The 18,781-nt window shown below is 36.7% G+C and overlaps 1 protein-coding gene across 1 annotated transcript in view; it reads right to left on the reverse strand.

Moving 5' to 3' along the window:
- LOC150103107 (protein spire homolog 1-like) overlaps nt 1–18,781 on the reverse strand; it is a 298,045-nt gene that overhangs the window by 48,640 nt on the left and 230,624 nt on the right. Inside the window, exons 10-11 of the mRNA XM_090398095.1 lie at nt 14,353–14,452; nt 5,910–6,070 (exon numbers count right to left, since the gene is read on the reverse strand). Coding sequence (XP_090254221.1) covers nt 5,910–6,070; nt 14,353–14,452 — 261 coding nt within the window. The remainder of the gene's footprint in view (nt 1–5,909; nt 6,071–14,352; nt 14,453–18,781) is intronic.

An 18,781-nucleotide genomic window follows, 5' to 3' on the forward strand; every position in this document is an offset into this window, starting at 1 on the left:
TTAGTTGCAACTCTTTCAGTAGAATTTTATTTGAAGTTAGTATTTGTGATCTGTTTAAAGTATTCATATTTGGTCATGAAATGTTAAAATATAAGACTTATTATTGTTTATGTGACCATAGGTTTTTTTAATTACTATATATGTTCATATAATAACGCCTACTAGTTTCGCTAGCAACTGTCTAGCTTTCTCAAGGCTTGAACGGTAAACACAAAAAAATGATAAATGCACAACGTATAAAGAATACAAAACCATTAGTAACTAAAAGGTAGCTAAGTTCATACGTTCGCGTGACAATGTCAGCATGTATTGCGGATCTTTAGTCCGTGTCCTGAACACACATTGCATGAGTACGCGTTATACGATTGTTGCCATACTGTAGTTCCGTCAAACTGAGTGAATTGATTAAATTTTTCAAAGTCTCATTCAATATGGCACCTACATTATATCTACATTATGTGATGATATCTACATTATTCTTCAAACCATCATAGGTCACATAAACATAGCATCATCCACATATTGGGAAATAGAGTCTGCAAATTTGTCTCAGATGAAAACAAGGTTCAGACAGAACTGTCTCAAATTGTTACAACACTATCTCAAAATGGATATCCTCAAAACATTATCAACAAATTCCTGTATAAAGATAACCACCGACAACAAGAAACAGTCTCCCAGCAGGTTTCAATGGTCGTCATCCCCTTTATGGGTTTGGTTTCCACCAATATAGCGAGATTGTTAAAAGTTCATAACTTCAGAGTTGTATTTAAACCAACTAGACAAGCATTAGACAGGTGTTAAGATCTCCTAAGGATAGTGTTCCATTTTACAAATATCCAGGTGTGTATAACATTCCATGTACGTGTGGCCTCTCCTACATTTTGGACAAACTTCAAGAAGCCTCGAAATCAGACAGAAAGAACATGTTGGAAATGTCAATCATAACAGGACGATCACCTCTGGTTTAGCACATCACTTTTCAACTTCTAATCATTCTATAGACTGGGAAAATAGTTCTATGCCCTACATATGATGATGATTTCAGACACTGATTAGTCAAAGAAGTAGTCCTACAAACAGGCAGCAACCTAAACAGAAATCAAGGTGCCATAGTGAATGAGACTTGGAAAAATTTAATCAATTCACTCAAGTTTGACGGAACTACAGTATGCCAACAATCATATAATGCATGCTCATGCAACACGTGTTCAGGACATGGACTAAAGATTCACAATACATGCTGACATTGTCACGCGAACGTATCAACTTAGCTACCTTTTAGTTACTAACGGTTTTGTATTCTTTATACCTTGCACATTTATCATTTTTTTGTGTTTACCGTTCAAGCCTTGAGAAAACTAGATAGTTGCTAACGAAACTGGTAGGCGTTATTATATGAACATATATAGTAATTAAAAAACCTATGGTCACATAAACAATAATAAGTCTTATATTTGTGATCTATCTTAATGACGTCGAAAATTTCAAATGCAATTGAATAAACACTTATTTCGTGTAATTGAAAATTTGGACAAATGTTAGGACAATTGTTTTTAGTTAGATACTATGTTTGGCAGTACAACAAATGGTTTTACTTGAGTCCATGCAGCATAGTTTTTTGTGGGAGGGATGTGTTTTGATAGTTGTCTCTAATTGCACTATTCGTTGACAAATATATTGCACAGATTGCAAATGTCTCTGTACCTTATTCAGTGAGTGTAAAAACTGGAAGTGAAATATATATATAAAAAAAGAAAGAAAGAAATACACATAACAAGCACAATAAATTGTACAAGATGATTTGCTCCTCCATCAATCTACATGTGTTCCTGCTACACCTACACAAATCACCTGATCAGCATTATTAGATCATAGAATAAGTCCCTCCCTACAGTTATTCACTGAGCTAGCAATGTATCCAGTCGCTGTTTCTTATTAGTTAGTGATTAATATTTTGCAAACAAATCCCTTTCCATCCATTCATATGTTTTTTTTTTTTTAAATTATGCCCATCATAAATACAAATATGAAAGTCTATAGGATCATATATTCTTCACTCCACTCCAAAATATTTATAAGACAAGCACACAATCACAGATGCAAATTATTTATAATCCATTTTACAGTACTGAAAGTATTTTTATTCACACCTATTCTTTGTCTTATTTGCTATTCTTTACATCTTTTAGTAAATTAAGTATAGTAACTAATAATCAAATATATCATTCTCTTTAATTATTGTATTTAATAGATTAGCCATCCACGCAGCCGAGTGGCTATGTGCTTCCCAACCATATGCCTGGGAAATGAGTGTCCTGGGTTCGATTCCAGTCGCTGACGTGAGGAGCGTAGGATCTTTCTCAGACGGGCCAAGTGCTGCGGACGCGTTTTGAAGAGCTCCTGATTCAGATAAGTTTTACTAGGAATAATTAAGTATATATGCGTAATTGTTTGAGTAAGAGCGGCGGTAAACGTTGTACACTACCGGTATTATTAGTGTGGGTTTTTTTTTCTTGCCTAAACTAAATTACAAAATCGTTATCATTAGACCTAGTAACCTGCAGAGAGAAAAAAAATGGCGGTGGCATTGTCATTCCATGATTTGAATTTAAATTACAGTCGTTTCGTTAAATGTGAGGTCTGTTATATGTATTCCTTCGATTACATAAATGATTTGTGGATGTTTAGTGCAGATGGAAGAAGGGTGTGTGCGAAGTGTGACCTGAACGGGGAAGAACTAATGAATGCGAATATGAAATTGATGACAGAAAGTGTTAGTACCGATTGTGTCGCGAGTGCACGTTTGAAAGAAAAGGATGGTGAGCAAGAGAAGCGAAAAAATGTTAAAAAATCAAGAAAAAAGAAAGAGCGATTTGACAACCATAACGGATGTTAAAAGGGACGAAAGTGAGGTGGAAAGAAACGAAATTGAGAGAACGAATGAAAGTAGAACTTGCGTAATAATAATAGCCAAGTTAGCCGGTCTTGGGCGTGGCTGCAGGGTTTACCCCCCAGTTTACCTGGGGTTTATCATCCCACAAGCAGGCAAACTGGCCTTGAGAACTCAATGCTTCTACAGACATAAGATACACAAGGAGGCATAGGGCTAACCACCTTATCCTTGTGTACGGTTGCAGTTAAATGAATAGAAAAACCCTTGGCACTGCAAGTTAAAAGAGGGAAAAAGGAAGAAGAAGAAGAAGAAGAATATATCCCCCCCCACTATGCAGGTTTAGTTACAATCAAAGAAACCATCATGAAAAGCGGCACGTCTGACACCATGCAGGAACAAAATTGCCAGGTGCAAGGTCATTTCACTCACTTTATCAGATGGTTAGGTTTGGGACAAGAGAGCTACAGTCGCCTTGACGTTAATTTGTTACTTAATTTGTAACATGTTAATTTGTATATTAATGATATTGAAATAGATTTAATTGGTTATATACACATACTGGCCACTGAATCAGAAACTTTTATTTAATACCATGTTGAACCTCCTTTAGCCCAAATTATAGCACAAACGCAGTTTGGCATGGATTCCACAAGGAGGTGGATTGCATGCACATCTACAACACACACCAGGTGTTCATCAGACAGTCCTTTAACTGGGTCAGATTTTGTCAAAAGAAAACTTTATTCCATATACATTCCTGGCATTGCCCATCATGCAAAATTGTTCACTGAACAATTCTGCATGATGGGCAATGGCAGTGTCATTTACAAAACAACCATCACCTGTTGGATAAAATGTCAGCATTGCAGGATGGACTTCACTGACAACAATCATCAGATATTCCTTAGATTAAATCCAACCTTCCAGCAATATCAAGGGAACCATTCTGCACTAACAGACCATGATCCCACATCATGACACCACCTCTAGAACTTTGAGTTGTTTTTACAAGGCAGCTAGGTTCATTACTTCATGGGGCTCCTGCTAAACTCTCTGCCTACCATCAGTACAGAACAAGGTGTATCCTGACTTGTCAGATCACAACTTTTTCTAGTATTTTTTTCCATGCTGAGTCAGTGTTTCTGACACCAGTGTAGAACTTTCCAATTCTTTGCAGAAATGAGTGGTTTCTGCATAGGCATGCAACTGCCAACACCAATCCTCTTCAATTCCCTGAGCACAGATCAGGGAGATATGTGTCATGAACAGCCTTCATTAAATGCTTCAGTCAATTGCTGCACACAGGAAGGTCTGTGTCTGTACAAGCCTCCTCAGATAATGCCGATCTCGTTCTTATCAGATCAGGACCACACATATGCCTCTTAGACAAGCAATATAGGTTATTTATCCAATGATTAAACACCCAGGATATCTTGCCTTTTGAGAAACCAGTCAGCTCTGCTGTTTTCAAAATCATGGTTCAAGCCAGACAGTCACACACACACACACACACACACACACACACACACACACACACACACACACACACACACACACACACACATTAAGCACTTTATTGAACTCTGAAAGATCCTTTGTTTTTCCCACTGTGATTAGCACTACTGAAAATTACTGACCAGCATCATTCTTCGATAGTTACCTAAAACATGTGGTGATACACGTGACCAAGTATTTTGCATATGCATAAGTAACATAAATGTTACTTATGCATATGTATACTAGTGTAAGTAAGCATAAGTAACATAAATGTTACTTATGCTTATACTAGTGTATATGCATAAGTAACATAAATGTTACTTATGCATATACACTGCATAAGTAACATTTACATACATCTGCATAAAGGTTTTTAATTCAGTGGCTGGTACATGTACAACTATTTGCAGATGCAAAACTGGGGAGAATGATGAGGAATCAAGCAGATGTTGTGGCTTTACAGGAGGACTTGAATAGATTGTATGAGTGGACAATAGTATGGAACTGTCAGTTCAATGTTGCAAAGTATAAAGTTATGAAATTTGATATGCAACAATGGGATGCAAAGTATACACTTGGTGGGGAAATTTTGGAAGAAGTTGATAAAACAAGAGACCATGCAGTAGTGGTGGACAAGAATCTGAAGTTCAGCAGTCAAATTGCACAAGTTGTGAAGTTATCACATCAGATTATGGCAATAATGCTGTGCAAAAAAGAGGTTCTGGTTTGATTGTATAAAGCCTCGATCAAGCCTCTTATGAATTATTGTGCACAGATTTGGTCTCCTGGTTTTCATAGTTATGAGGATATATTGAACAAGGTCCAGAGACGACTGATTAAGGTGGTAATTGGTGTTTGAGATGTGAAGACATATTGAGGGAATGCAATTTACAAAGCCTTATGAATAAGAGGAAGAGAGGGGAATATAATTGAAACATTTAAGTTAGTAAAGTGTTGTTACTGTGTTAATGTGGAAGAAATTTTTCATAGAATGGAGGAAGGGGATAGAGCAAGGAGACATCCCTGGAAGCTATATAAGGAGCAGGTTCTTTGCATGGAGGATGATGGGTGAATGGTACATATTGCTTGACGTTGTAGTGAATTCAGATACATTGATGAGTTTAAAGCATGGCTTGGTGGGCTTAATATATGTGTGTGTGTGTGTGTGTGTGTGTGTGTGTGTGTGTGTGTGTGTGTGTGTGTGTGTGTGTGTGTGTGTGTGTGTGTCTTGTCCCACAATGAGTCTTCACTCCATGGTGATTTGTGTTATTAATAATAATATACCAGTATAACAATAGGAGGGAAAATGACACAAAACTCCCAGATGTGACTTTCTAAGAATGCAAGAACTGCAATCATCACCTAAATAAATGAGCTAAATTATGTAATTAGTTTAACATTAATATGGCTTTACAAGAGAGAAAGATTTCACTAAATAATGCAAAACATTAAGTCATTTTAAATAAGTTAACTGTTTCAAATGATTACAAGAGTATTACACAAAATTTATACTTACTGATATCCAGTAGTCAGAAGTGCTATGACTAGGAGTTTGCTCTAAAATTTGTTTCAACTGAAGATCATCATTAGGTGACTGACCTTCCTGAGCTGTTTTATTGTTTTGAGGCTTCGGAGGAGATTCACACACACTTATACTATGGCGCCGCTCTGAAGAGCCTATAGCAGATAAAGTAATTTTCATAATTAAATCATGAAAGTTAAATAACTAAAAGAATCAAAATGGGAGCTGCCATATATTAATATAAAATAGATGGATGCATTGTATGGAACTTATATTTTGTTGTACCTCTAAGTAAAAAAAGTAGTATGTGACAGAGTGAATTCTAGGAAAATGAGAGCGACTCATCACCCTCATTCTCTAGATTCCATTGTTGTGAAGTCCCTCAGGACTCTGTACTAGGGGTACTATTTAATTTTTATATTAATGGTATAAGGAATGATTTAAGGGTGGGAGAATATTTAGTTGTTCGCTGATGATACAAAACTGAAGAGATAAGTAGTTGAAATTAATGTAAATGACAAATGTGTAGAAAAGGATACTAGTTGTCAACTTAATTTTTCAAAATGTAAGGTTACACACTCACAAAAGGATTATATACTGTGTATTATATTGATGGTATTAGCTTGCTGGAAACTCATGAGGCTAACAGGGATTTGAGAGTGATAGCGGACAGAGTTGAAGTTTAGAGGACATACTGCAAAAGTTGGCAGAATTGTAAAAATGTAAAGATTATTACCCCTCTTTATAAAGATATTATTCATCTGCATCTTGACTGCTTTGCTCCAATTTGGTCACTGGGTTTCTTTGCATCAAGAGGTGAAGAGAATCTAGACATGAGTGACCAAGCTGATGAGTCTGTAATGCTCACTTTGAGGATAGAATGCATGGATTGCAAAGTTCAGCTGAAAGAAACTTAAAAATTTTAAGAACCCCTTTATAAGATTAACACATTAGCTGCCACGCTCCTCGGGCATAGTTTGTTACTGCATGCCAAGCACTTTCACTTCTACAAGGTCAGTACGAGTTATCTCGTAGCTGGCTTATCAGACAGAATTTTGTTTCATACACCAACTACGAGTAATCTCACCCCCCTCCCTACCACCACCTATGTCTTACATGCGCTGATAACTGTGTAACTTGAGTTCAGAGTCAGTGACGTTCAGCATTTAGTGCAGTAAGGTTTATTGCGTATAGTCTTACAATTATTTAAAATTATCTAAATAAAAACCTTCAATTATGCCATAGCCAGTCAAAGAAAGCTTACTGATGAAGAATTAGAAGCTTATTATTGCTCATCCATTCCATTCATCATCGCTCATATTATTATGCTAATATGAGCGATGATGAATGGAATGAATTATTTGGTTCCGATTCTGAAGATGATTATAATCCTACAGACAATGCTAGTGATGACTCAGATGATGATATATAGTATATAAATATATGTAGATGTTGAAAAAACTTCAAAAAATTATTTTATTTGCATTAATAAATAAATCCACAGTTTATGCAACAATACCTCTTATAATATACTATACTTTTGCTGAAATTATTTTCCTTCTGCTAAGCCCCCAGACGTGCTCTCCACTTTATTCACAAGCCAAGGGACAAATGAACGTGCTTATACTACGGATTAACTCGTGTTTGGCATAGGAGGTCGGTAATCGACATATGAATACATTCATAGTTGGCTTGTGAGGCTCGTATACCAACGAGTATACTCGTAGTTGGCAGCGAACGTGTTAACAGACAAGATGTTTTTCAATACATGACAAATACATTGAGAGAACTAGGGGTCATCCCTCGAGGTTGTGTAGAGATTAGACTTTTTGCTTGGAAAGTGGGGAATGAGTGGAATGAACTATCAGAGGTAGTTGTGAGTGCCCTGACTGTTAATGAGTGTTGTGTCCCATTTTATGATTTTTATTCTAACTAGTAATTTTCTCTCATCTATGTTCTGCTATTATCTATGCTCGAGATATCACCAAAAATTTTACTAATACTTAAGTTATTTCTCCCCTTAGAACCCCTAATCTTTGTATTACACTGCGCCTTTTGGGATATTTAGTTTGAGATATTATATGCAAAAACAAGGAGAAAGAACTAAAATATGTCAGAAAGTGTAACTATGTTGCAGTCGTGACACTTTATCTCGTTTCTTAACATATTAATTTCCTGCATGATTAAGTTCGTAATTTTTTAAGTGGTGCATTGGACAGCAATTTCAGACAACTGTTTTATCATTGGACAAAAGGTTTATTAAATTCCTTAACATGGTACAATTCAAAGTTTAATTATTACTCAATTCAATGCTATACTAAATATTTACAAACTGACATTAGCTTATCATAAATAATTAAGCTATGATCCTATAATGGGTATTACGATCATGCCGCCATACACATTCAACGCATAACTTCATATGACATGGACATATAAGATTAATTCACACTATTTAACTATCCAAACTTAAGTAGCTTAACTAAACCATTTACTGCACTAACACATAGCTATGACATTTAAACTTTCTTATACAATATAATAGACATGCAAAATTCTCAGGACACTTAATTACTCATATAACATTAACACTAGCCAGCTTACTTTCAATATATTCTGTCAGATACTAAAGTCCTAGTATTGTTTTCTTGGTCATCACTTCAACAGTTCAGTATTAGAATAATGATAACTAATACAGACGAATCTTAGTTAACACGAGATATAATTTACAGTACCTTTCTTTCCTGAGTTTTCCATATGGGCCTCTATCCTTTTCTGATTGAAGTATCCTGGTATAACCTCTCTGATAATCTGCTTCTCCTATGTTCCCTTTTGAATTGAACTATGCCTACGCGATCTTTACCTTTAGTTATTCAGGACACACTTTGAATCGTCTAAATAATGGCTGTGCAACTCGCGACGTGGATATCGATTTCTTTACAGCTTTCCCTTTTCTGTGGTTATCACTGAAGTTGAAACACAAAGAATATGCTTTCTTTTCCTCGACTATATGGCATTCTTCGCTTCTTACATAGGAAATACGGAACCGAAATTCCGCTCACTTTTGTTTCCGTGTTGTGACGACGGAGATATAAACCCAATCTCGCCACTCAGGAAAACACCGTGAAACCCATTCGAAGGAGCTCGCGAAGAACTCTCCTGGAACAGAACCAAAAACCAAAAGCCAAAAAGGTCTAAAAGCCCCGTGGGAGGGGGGGGGGATTTCCAACCCTTTTATACCTGCTCTCCTAACGGCACCTTCTTTAACTTCTTTTCTCCACCCCTACTTGATTTTACTTCACCGACCAATTAGGGTGGCATTTTTCTGCCAAACGTCCTTTGGTCGGCGAGCCCGTAACGATGTCTCAATCTGGGAATCGGCCCTGAGCGATAGTCTATTGTTTGTCTTTTGCTAGCCTCTAACTTAATCCCCTTTCCAAAATTTCTCTATGAATTTACTTAATATTTTAATCTCTAGCCTCTCACATACTTATGACTAATCCTTTTCTGTCTTATTTAGTTAAATTTTCTCTCTTATATCATATCACAACATTAATATATTCTTTCTTTTTGTTAGTTAGTTCAACAAACACCTTTATATTTTATATATTTTATTGGATGCAAGAATATTTCTTTTTCTTTTAAATAATTCATCTATTATCTTTTATGCAGGGTTTTTAATTTATTTAATCTTTATGTTACACCATGATAGCTGAGAATTCTACATTCTTAAGATATCAGGTGTAACATGAGTTTAAGGAGAGGTATTATATGAATAATGGCATGGGTATGCCACAGCAAGTCTTCTGAATACTCCATGGATATACCCATATAATAATATGATCTGATACAGTAAATCTTTGCTGAAACTATTTTAGTTGTAAGTGTTTCAAGTTAGCTCCTCAGTTGGTCACAATTACCTGCTTTATAATTCCACATATACTCCCTTCAAAACTGCAAATTCTGAACATATTGGGCAATCTTCCAGGTCAAGATCACGGACAATATCATTGAGATTTTCACCAGATCGAGCACTCTTGAACTTAGAGTACATTCTATTATTGCTTCCATCTGACCACTCCACACTCCCAATGTATATCCTTTCATAATAATTACTCACCCTCACACTTGCATTAATTTGCATGCTACACAAAATTCTCCTTTGTACTCCTATAACCTCCCTTCAGAAGTCTAAACTTCTGAAAGGGTGTTATAGGATATTAGGCCACCACTTTTGCCATGTGTGTTAAAACTATCTATATGAATTTGTTCTCTGATGATGTGATAATAGAATATAGCTTTGATGTGGTTTTTTTTTTCTTTCACTAGAGGTCAGGCCAGTAGAATAATGGTTGATCAAATAAATCATTGTCACTTTTGCTTACTGTTAGAAATGTAATATAGCTTGTCTTTGTGTGTGTGTGTGTGTGTGTGTGTGTGTGTGTGTGTGTGTGTGTGTGTGTGTGTGTGTGTGTATTCTAGATGATGACCTTAATATGAAGGTTGAAATTAAAGGAATTATTCCTAACACAGTTGTCTCCATAATTTTACTAAAATGAAGAAAGAGTGATATGAGTCTGTTGCCACAGTATGAGAGAGAGAGAGAGAGAGATGAGCTGAGGGCCATAATGGCAAATGAGTCGATGCATAAGTTATGCAGGAGGAATGATGTGGAATTTGTGGATGTGTGAAGTGAATTTGACAGACAAAAGGACTGATACAAGAAGGATGGTTTGCATCTGAACAGATGTGGGGTTCAAAGTCTGGAAAATATGTTGTTGAATGAAGTGAAAGTGGATTTGCATAATCATGAAAAATAGAGCTTTTTGGGGAGTGGGGGGGTGGAAGCTGTTGAGTGTAAGAATGTGCAGGAAGGAAATGACTACGTTAGTACCACTGATAACAAAGCAGAATTGGATAGCTAGTACAGAGCATCAGAATAGCAGTGGGCCTAAGGAGCCTTTGTACTTTATGCCCCCTTGTTCCAAATGCCAAGGAGCATTTGGAACAAGGGGGAAGAGTTTCTGGCATTGGTTAGTTCATCCTGGTCAGAGGTTATTGTCATTAATGAGACATAGCTGACAAAAGATGATATAGTTAGTGGAACAGAATGTGAAGGGTATAGTGTTTTCAGGGAAGATAGAAAAAATGGCAGAGGAGTATTATTGATAATAGCTGATGAACTACAACCAAAGAGAATAGAAGTTTAACTGCTGGCCAATGAAAATAGTGCAGCATTTTAGGCCAATCTGGTGTGAGATAGTGGCCAGCAGAACAAAATATACAGTTAGTTGCTTCTATAGACCAGGGGATGCAAAGGATGATGGGGATAGTATACATCAACAAATAAGCTCAATGAGAATTACTGGAAGTAGCAAAAGAAAAGAGAGAGAGAGAGAGAGTTAATATAGTTGAGTCTGTTTGCTGCAGTATTACAGAGTAGAGCTGAGAAAGAGGGCCATAATAGTGAACGACTCAATGCAAGGTTATGCAGTAGGAGTGGTGTGGAGTAAGTTTGACAGGTGAAAGGACTTATACAAGAAGAATGGTTTGCATCTGAATGGATTTGGTGTTCAGAGTCTGGAAAAAGTGTTGTTGAATGAAGTGAAAGTGCAAAATCAGGAAAACTAGAGTTTTTGAGGGGGGCAAAGCTGTTGAGTAGATATTCAGACATCAGTGAGGCAGCTGAGTGTAAGAATATGTATAAAATGCCTAAGTCAGTACTACCACTGGTAACAAACCAGAAAGAAATAGTTAGCATAAAGCATCAGGATAGCAGTGGGCTTAAGGGGCTTTTGCACTTTATGTGGCTATAAAGCCAGGAGCATTCGGAACAAACAGGAGGAATTTTTGGCATTGGTTAGGCAATAACTAATGCCAATAACCTGGCACAAGGTTATTGGCATTAGTGAGACATGGTTGACAGAAGATGATATAGTTAGTGGCACAGAATGTGAAGAAGGGTATAGTGTTCAAGGAGGATAGAGAGAAAAGAATTGGGGGAGGGGAGTGTTATTGATAATAGCCAACGAACTGCAACCAAAGAGTAGAAGTTCAACTGCAGGCCAGCAAAAATAGCACATTTGAGGTATCTGGTGTGAGATAGAGGCCAGCAGAACAAAATATACAGTTGGATGTATATTTTAGAAAATATTTTATTAAACAATTAAAAACATTGAAAATTAAAGTGTTTTATTTCTTTGAAAAAAAACTTAACAGTACTTTGAACAGTGCCTGCCTTCTTCTCATTGTATAACTTATGATATGGAACTAACATCTTTTTTATATCCTTGGCAAATTGTCTACTCTTTTCAAAATTTGGATCAACTTCCAACATTTTATCTTTTGCATTTTCAATGCCATCTGTCTAAGATGGTAGACATGAAAAGTTGAAATAACTCCTTAGTCGAATGGCTGGATTAATATTGTGTTTGGTGCTAAAAAGCAAATTTTCACATTTTCATTCAAGTCTCCTCAAGAGAATCAGTATGATATGGAGCATTATCCAATAGCAGTAGTGCACTCAGGATTTAATCTTGGGGGGGGAAGTTGAGTAGACTATTTGAGAATACACACTACGCATCGCATATGACTGACTGAGCATCTGCAATGATTGCTAATTCATGAGTAGTATAGAAATAGAAGACATGACACAACATAAATAAAAAAGAAATGAATTTTAATTAGGAAAAGATTTTTGGAAAATTTTGTAGTGTTTTACCTTTTTCTTTGGAGGGGGCCAACCCCCCCCCCCCCAGGTGTGCCACTGTCCAATAGTAATAGTACTTTATTATCATTCAGGCCTTCATGGAGTCAAGAGACTCATCATGGGAGGTCCTTCTTAGAAAACACAATGTTTATCACACCACTCCTTGAACTCATGACCGTTCTTGCGCTCACCACTCTCTCAGGCAATGCATTAACATGGTACTTTAAAAGTTAAATTCTTATGCCTACAGTAACTGTCTACCACTGTAAAAAATACAATTGAAACCTGTCTTGAAATTATTATTATTATTATTCACGCCTCCATGGAGTCAAAAGACTCATCGTGGGAGGTCGTTCCTAAGAAACACAGTCTATCAAGACTCATTGAGGGGAGGTCCCGCCCCCCTGAGAAACACAAAGTCTATCATACCACTCCTTGAACTCATTGACCATTCTTGCTCTCACCACTCCATCAGGCAATGCATTCCATGGTTCAACCACCCTCCATGCAAAGAAACCACTCCTCACCCTCTTGCAAACAGTTTCCTTTCATAACTTCCAGGGATGGCCTCTTGTCATCACTCCTTCCCGCTGTTCAACCAAGCAAAAGAACTCCCAGTGTCAACCCTGTAACCACCTCTCAACAGTTTAAAAGTCTCAATCATATCACCTCTCCTTCTATCCACCAAACTCTGTAGTCCACATTCCCTCAGCCGATCCTCATATCTAACATAGTACAGTCCTGAAACCATCTTTGTTATCTGCCTTTGTACCCTTTCCACAGTTAATTTATCCCCTTCAAATCCTGGGGACCGGCTGAGGGAATGTGAGAATGATAGACTAAGTGTGGTCTGATCAGAGACTTAAACAACGGAATGATAACCCTTTTATCTCCTGCAAGTAAGTGTTCTTCTCATAATTGCAGCAATCCTCTGTGTTACCTTCACCACCTTTGCAATATGTCATCTAAATTTCAGGTTTCTATCAATCATCGACCCCAGATCTCGTCTCCCCTACTTCCTCCAGTATAACTCCTCCCATAGAGTATGCAGTGTCCCATCGATGTTTCCCAAACCTCAAGACCTTACATTTTGCTGCATTAAACCGACACCCCCATTCATTTGTCCATCTATCTAGCTTATTCAAATCCTCTTGCAGGGCTACCACATCTGCACTATTACTAATAATCCTTCCCAGCTGATGTTATTGTAATCCGTAACCTTTTATTTGCATGCAATGACTGATAGATGCTTTTGCAAGATGCTTATTGATGAGCAGTGACCAATCAGCAGCAGCCTTTGAAAGGAGTGACAAGATTGGTCACTGATTGTGATGTGCATCTGTCATTTAGTGATTTGTGGGCTGACGCGTTAGCAGTAAAGTCTGTACTTTATGCAATTACAGTTAATATACTGTGGTAATTGAAAACTGATTCATGTTGTGGGGGAACTGGTATTATTTAACTAAACCATGTGTTTACTGAAATTCGTACATATCAGAACCATGCAAAGTGAGGAATGTCTGTAGTTCAATATGAGCCAAAACTGGATATAATTTAATAAGGAACTGCTATACCAAATTTAATCAAACTCAAGCAATAAGAGAAGAAAGGAGGAAGAAAAAAAAAAAAAGACACTGTATTTATCAAGTGTTTATAAGATTTCTTCTATTATCAACTTTACTAGCAAAGAATCCTAGCAATACAATTTATAACTTCATAAATGAATACCTGAATCATTTGTTAGCTTAATTGACTTTTCCATACCAACTGGCAGTGACTGCAATTCATCTCTAGTTGGACTTGGTGGGAGATCTTCTAATTCGTCATCCTGAATAAATCAAAAGAATACAATTGGTGAAAAACTTTTGTACATTAAAAATGAATGCTATTGCTCTAATATAATAAATTTAGTTTAATCCTTTATCCAAGTGTGAGCAAACAAAGTTTGCGCCTGAAAGTATCTTCAGGACTGGGTTAAGGTGGTACAACACCAGAACAAGTCGTTGCAAAGGTGGAGCAAGATACCAACACTCCTATCTCAGTATCTCCTATAATGCAAACACATCTCCTTGCGGATATGTCTAATGTTATGCATTAAGGGAAGGGCCACTATCCAGACTAGTTTCGACCTTTATTGAGGTCTCTTCAGTGGGAGCCAGGCCCAATGCCTGGGCCTGGCTCCCACTTCAAACATCTATATTCAGCTCTACATAGATTCTGGGCATGGCCAAACTTCTGGCACCTGTGGCACTGCCAAGAAGATGATCTTTTTCGGAGTGGTTCTGGTGTGACGATGAGGCCACAGACTGTTTTTAAGTTGTAGATATCCTTGTATATTTTATGAATCTCAACTAGAACTAATGGCATGGGAATCATGTCTGCTTTGTACATTCTGCTGACCTTGACTGAAGGCAGATCCTGAGAATTAAGGTCAGCAGCTATTTCTGCTGTGTCAATGTCTTCATAGACACCACGGAGGACCACTTTTAAGTTTTTTTCAGAGCTGAGTGCAAAAGGTATGATACTGGATGCCTCTGCCATCCAGTTCTTTGGTCAACCTTCTATAGTCTGCCACTGTTGCTGGCTGGATCTTTATGCCTTCATCCATGTTTTTGGCCTTAATGAAGCCAATGTGCAGATTGGACATTGTGGATCTTAAGCTGCCCATTTCTGCTTTTCTCTAAGGATGATCGGAGGCACCTTTTCTTTGGGAGAAATAGTGGCATCTGAATCCTGAGAATCCTGTTCCATTTCATTGTCATTGTGTGGTTCTTCTGTTGCTCTTCGCTTTTTGCGAGCGCGCACTTCTGATCTTCTGCGACAACGTCTGTGACTCTTTCTGGGGGAAACGTGTCAAAGTTTCACTTTTCCTGGCCAACTGATGTTAAGTAGTTCACCTAGTCTTATAAATTCTCTATATACCTCCTCAAATATCGTCTCATGTGAAGTATCTAAAAAAAAAAAAAAAACGCTTCCCATGCAGTTGTAGTCTTACCGGCACTGCTACAGGACTCTGAACTGTTTTGGTAAGAGCACTGATTCAAAAAATGCATGATCTTTAAGACACATACTATAATAAACGCACCACAATTCCAAAACCGACCAAACTCATAATCACTACCATCACTCACGGTATGAACACTCAAACTCCAGATTCATACCAAGGTTTTAGTAATACAGAGCCTTATCAACTTTACCTATGCAAGTTGCTAAAAGGTGTTTTTATGTTGAATAATCTCTGGAGGAGATATAGATGTAAATAAGTTTTTTTTTTTTACTTTGGGAATAATGTATATTAGGGTTACCAAGTAATTTTATAAACTTGGTTATTTCACTCCTAATCCCAAGTAAGCAAACAGTTAAGTTTGCGCCTGAAACGTAGTTCTAGTCTAAAGGTGATGCAACACCAGGGCAACTCATTGTAAAGGTGAGTAAAGCTCTGATCACTATTCTTAGTATTTTCCATCCATAATGTATTGCAGTATACATCTCTTAGTGAGATGTGCTTTACATTATAGAAAATACTAAGAATAGTGATCAGAGCTTTACCCACCTTTACAATGAGTTGCCCTGGTGTTGCACCACCTTTAGACTTGAACTATGTTTCAGGCACAAACTTAACTGTTTGCTTACTTGGGATTAGGAGTAAAATAACCAAGTTTATAAAATTACTTGGTAACCCTATATAGCAATAGGATTAAAGTTAGGAAACTTGGCTGGCTAATATATAACCCTATATAGCAATAGGATTAAAGTTAGGAAACCTGGCTGGCTGGCTGGCTAATATATATATATATATAGAGAGAGAGAGAGAGAGAGAGAGAGAGAGATTATTATTAGACTGTTGGTTTACTTGGTTTGTTATCATATTTGTTAATTGTGAAATTAATCTGTGAATTTAAAGTTCACAGGCATCACAACATAAAAATGTGCTGTGACGCCTGATGAAGTCGGCTTTCCGACAAAACAAGTCGTGTTCTATTAAAATTCCGATTTTAAATCCTCAGTGTTTAGTCATTAAAATTTAACAAATATATATCCATCCACACATATACACAGCTAATTCTCTTTTTATATGGCTTTTTTTTTCCCTACACGATTTCGAAATAACACGGTTCAAATGGCACTTATTTTTAAAATTTCTGTTTGAATTCAGTGTTAAAAAGGGTATTTCCAATTATAATTATCATTTCCTAGTAAGGCACACATGTACTTAAACTTGAATTTTGGGGAACCCCTCCTTTATAGTTCGATGTTTTAAATATCAGGAATTACTCTATGCTACAGAATGTAGACAAATGCCAAGTGGAACTTATATAGCACAAAAAAGTGTTGGTGGCTTTAAAGCAGCTACGGATCGTCATTTTGCAGCAATGCTTCAGGAGATCATATATTAAAACCATTACTCATTAATCCATTCTAAGAATGCAGGCAATGAAAGGTATGGATTTTAGCACATTACCAGGGCACTGGAAGGCAAATAAAGGTTGGGTTACAAAAGAAATTTTTAATGAATGCTTCCATCAATGTTTGGTTCCTGAAGTTAAACACTATTTGATAGAAAAAAAATCTGGACTGGAAAGTTTTATTGATTATAGGCAATATGCCTGTCCATCCTGTTTTAGAACACTCAAATGTGGAATTTTGTTTTCTGCCACCTAATACAATATCATTAATACAATCACTAGCCCAGGGTGTGATTGCCACCTTCAAAACTTACTACATAAGAAGAACATTCCAATACATTTTGGATAAAATAGATAAGGATAATTCACTGACAGTTATTGAAGTGAGGAAGAAATTTCCTATTTTGTATTGCATCAAACTTGCTAATTGGCATTATCAGAATTGAAACCATCAACTTTAAATGCATGCTGGAAAGCTACTTGGGCAGAACGTGTGAAAAAGAAACTCCTACCTTTGCATATACTGAATATCCCAGTATCATCATATTAGCAAATGCAGTTGATGGAGAAGAATTTGATGATTTTTCGTCTGCAGATATTGAAGAATTGATGGTTGACAAGGCTGTTAGTGATGACGAAATAATAGAAGCTGTCCTTGAAAATCTTGATGAAAAAGAAAAAAGTGATGATGACAAGATTCTACTCGCGCCAGGATTAATTAAAGAAGGGCTTCGAATGGTTAGTAAAATTGGCAAGCTCATTTTCTTACACATGATCCAAATACTGAATGAGCTGAAGTCACATATGGTGCGATATGAAGAATTATACAAAGATCTAGTCAAAACAGGATTTCAACAATTAATTACAGAGTTCGTGGTATAAAAAAAAAATAAAATAAAAAATCAACCTTCGGAATTATTGGAAATTAGCGCTAATTTAGTTCCTTTTACTGAAGAAAACATTTTACCATTGCAGTATGAACAGGACAGCCAAAGTGTTTCAAGTGATGGAAGCGAATTAATTCCAGTCTCACACAAAAGAATGTGGCTACTGTCAGAAAGTCACAGCGAATAAAATTTAACTAATAACCATATGCGTAAGTGTATTTGGACCTTTTTGAATTTCTGTTTTATCAGTGACACTATTTTCTTTAAGATCTATATATGTTTTGTTTGAAAATACCTTATTGTTTGTATCGGGTTTTCACATCTGGAACCATTCTTCTATTTTTTCATATGCACTGTATTCTTTTTACATGGCTTTCATTTACACGATTTTTTCTGGACTCAATCTACTGTGTAAATGGAGTGCATATATATATATATATATATATATATATATATATATGTGTGTGTGTGTGTGTGTGTGTGTGTGTGTGTATCTCCTTGAAGATATTAGTCCATGAACTTCACTCAATGAGATCAAGCATTATCATCTTGTAGGATAAATGTCTCTCTCCTACTGCACCTGCATATGGAAGAATGTAGGGATCCAGGATCTCGTCTCTGTAAGTCACAGCATTCATGTTATGAGATGCCTCCCAAAACTACCACCACCTCCACTATAAGTTTCCCTTTCAAAATATATCATCTTCCTAAATATATTAGGAGGATGATAACATGTCCCTGGTTCTTTTCAGTGCATGTCTGATATCACTTTGTAGAGCAAATTGGGACTTGTCTTGTAAACAATACCGACACAGTGTTGATTAATTTTAACGATATAGATGAGAACACAGACTGATAAGAAAA

Source organism: Typopeltis vanoorti, chromosome 9 (assembly GCF_054136105.1).
Source record: "Typopeltis vanoorti isolate ZY-2024b chromosome 9, IOZ_Tvanoo_1.0, whole genome shotgun sequence".
Classification (NCBI taxonomy): Eukaryota; Metazoa; Arthropoda; class Arachnida; order Uropygi; family Thelyphonidae; genus Typopeltis; species Typopeltis vanoorti.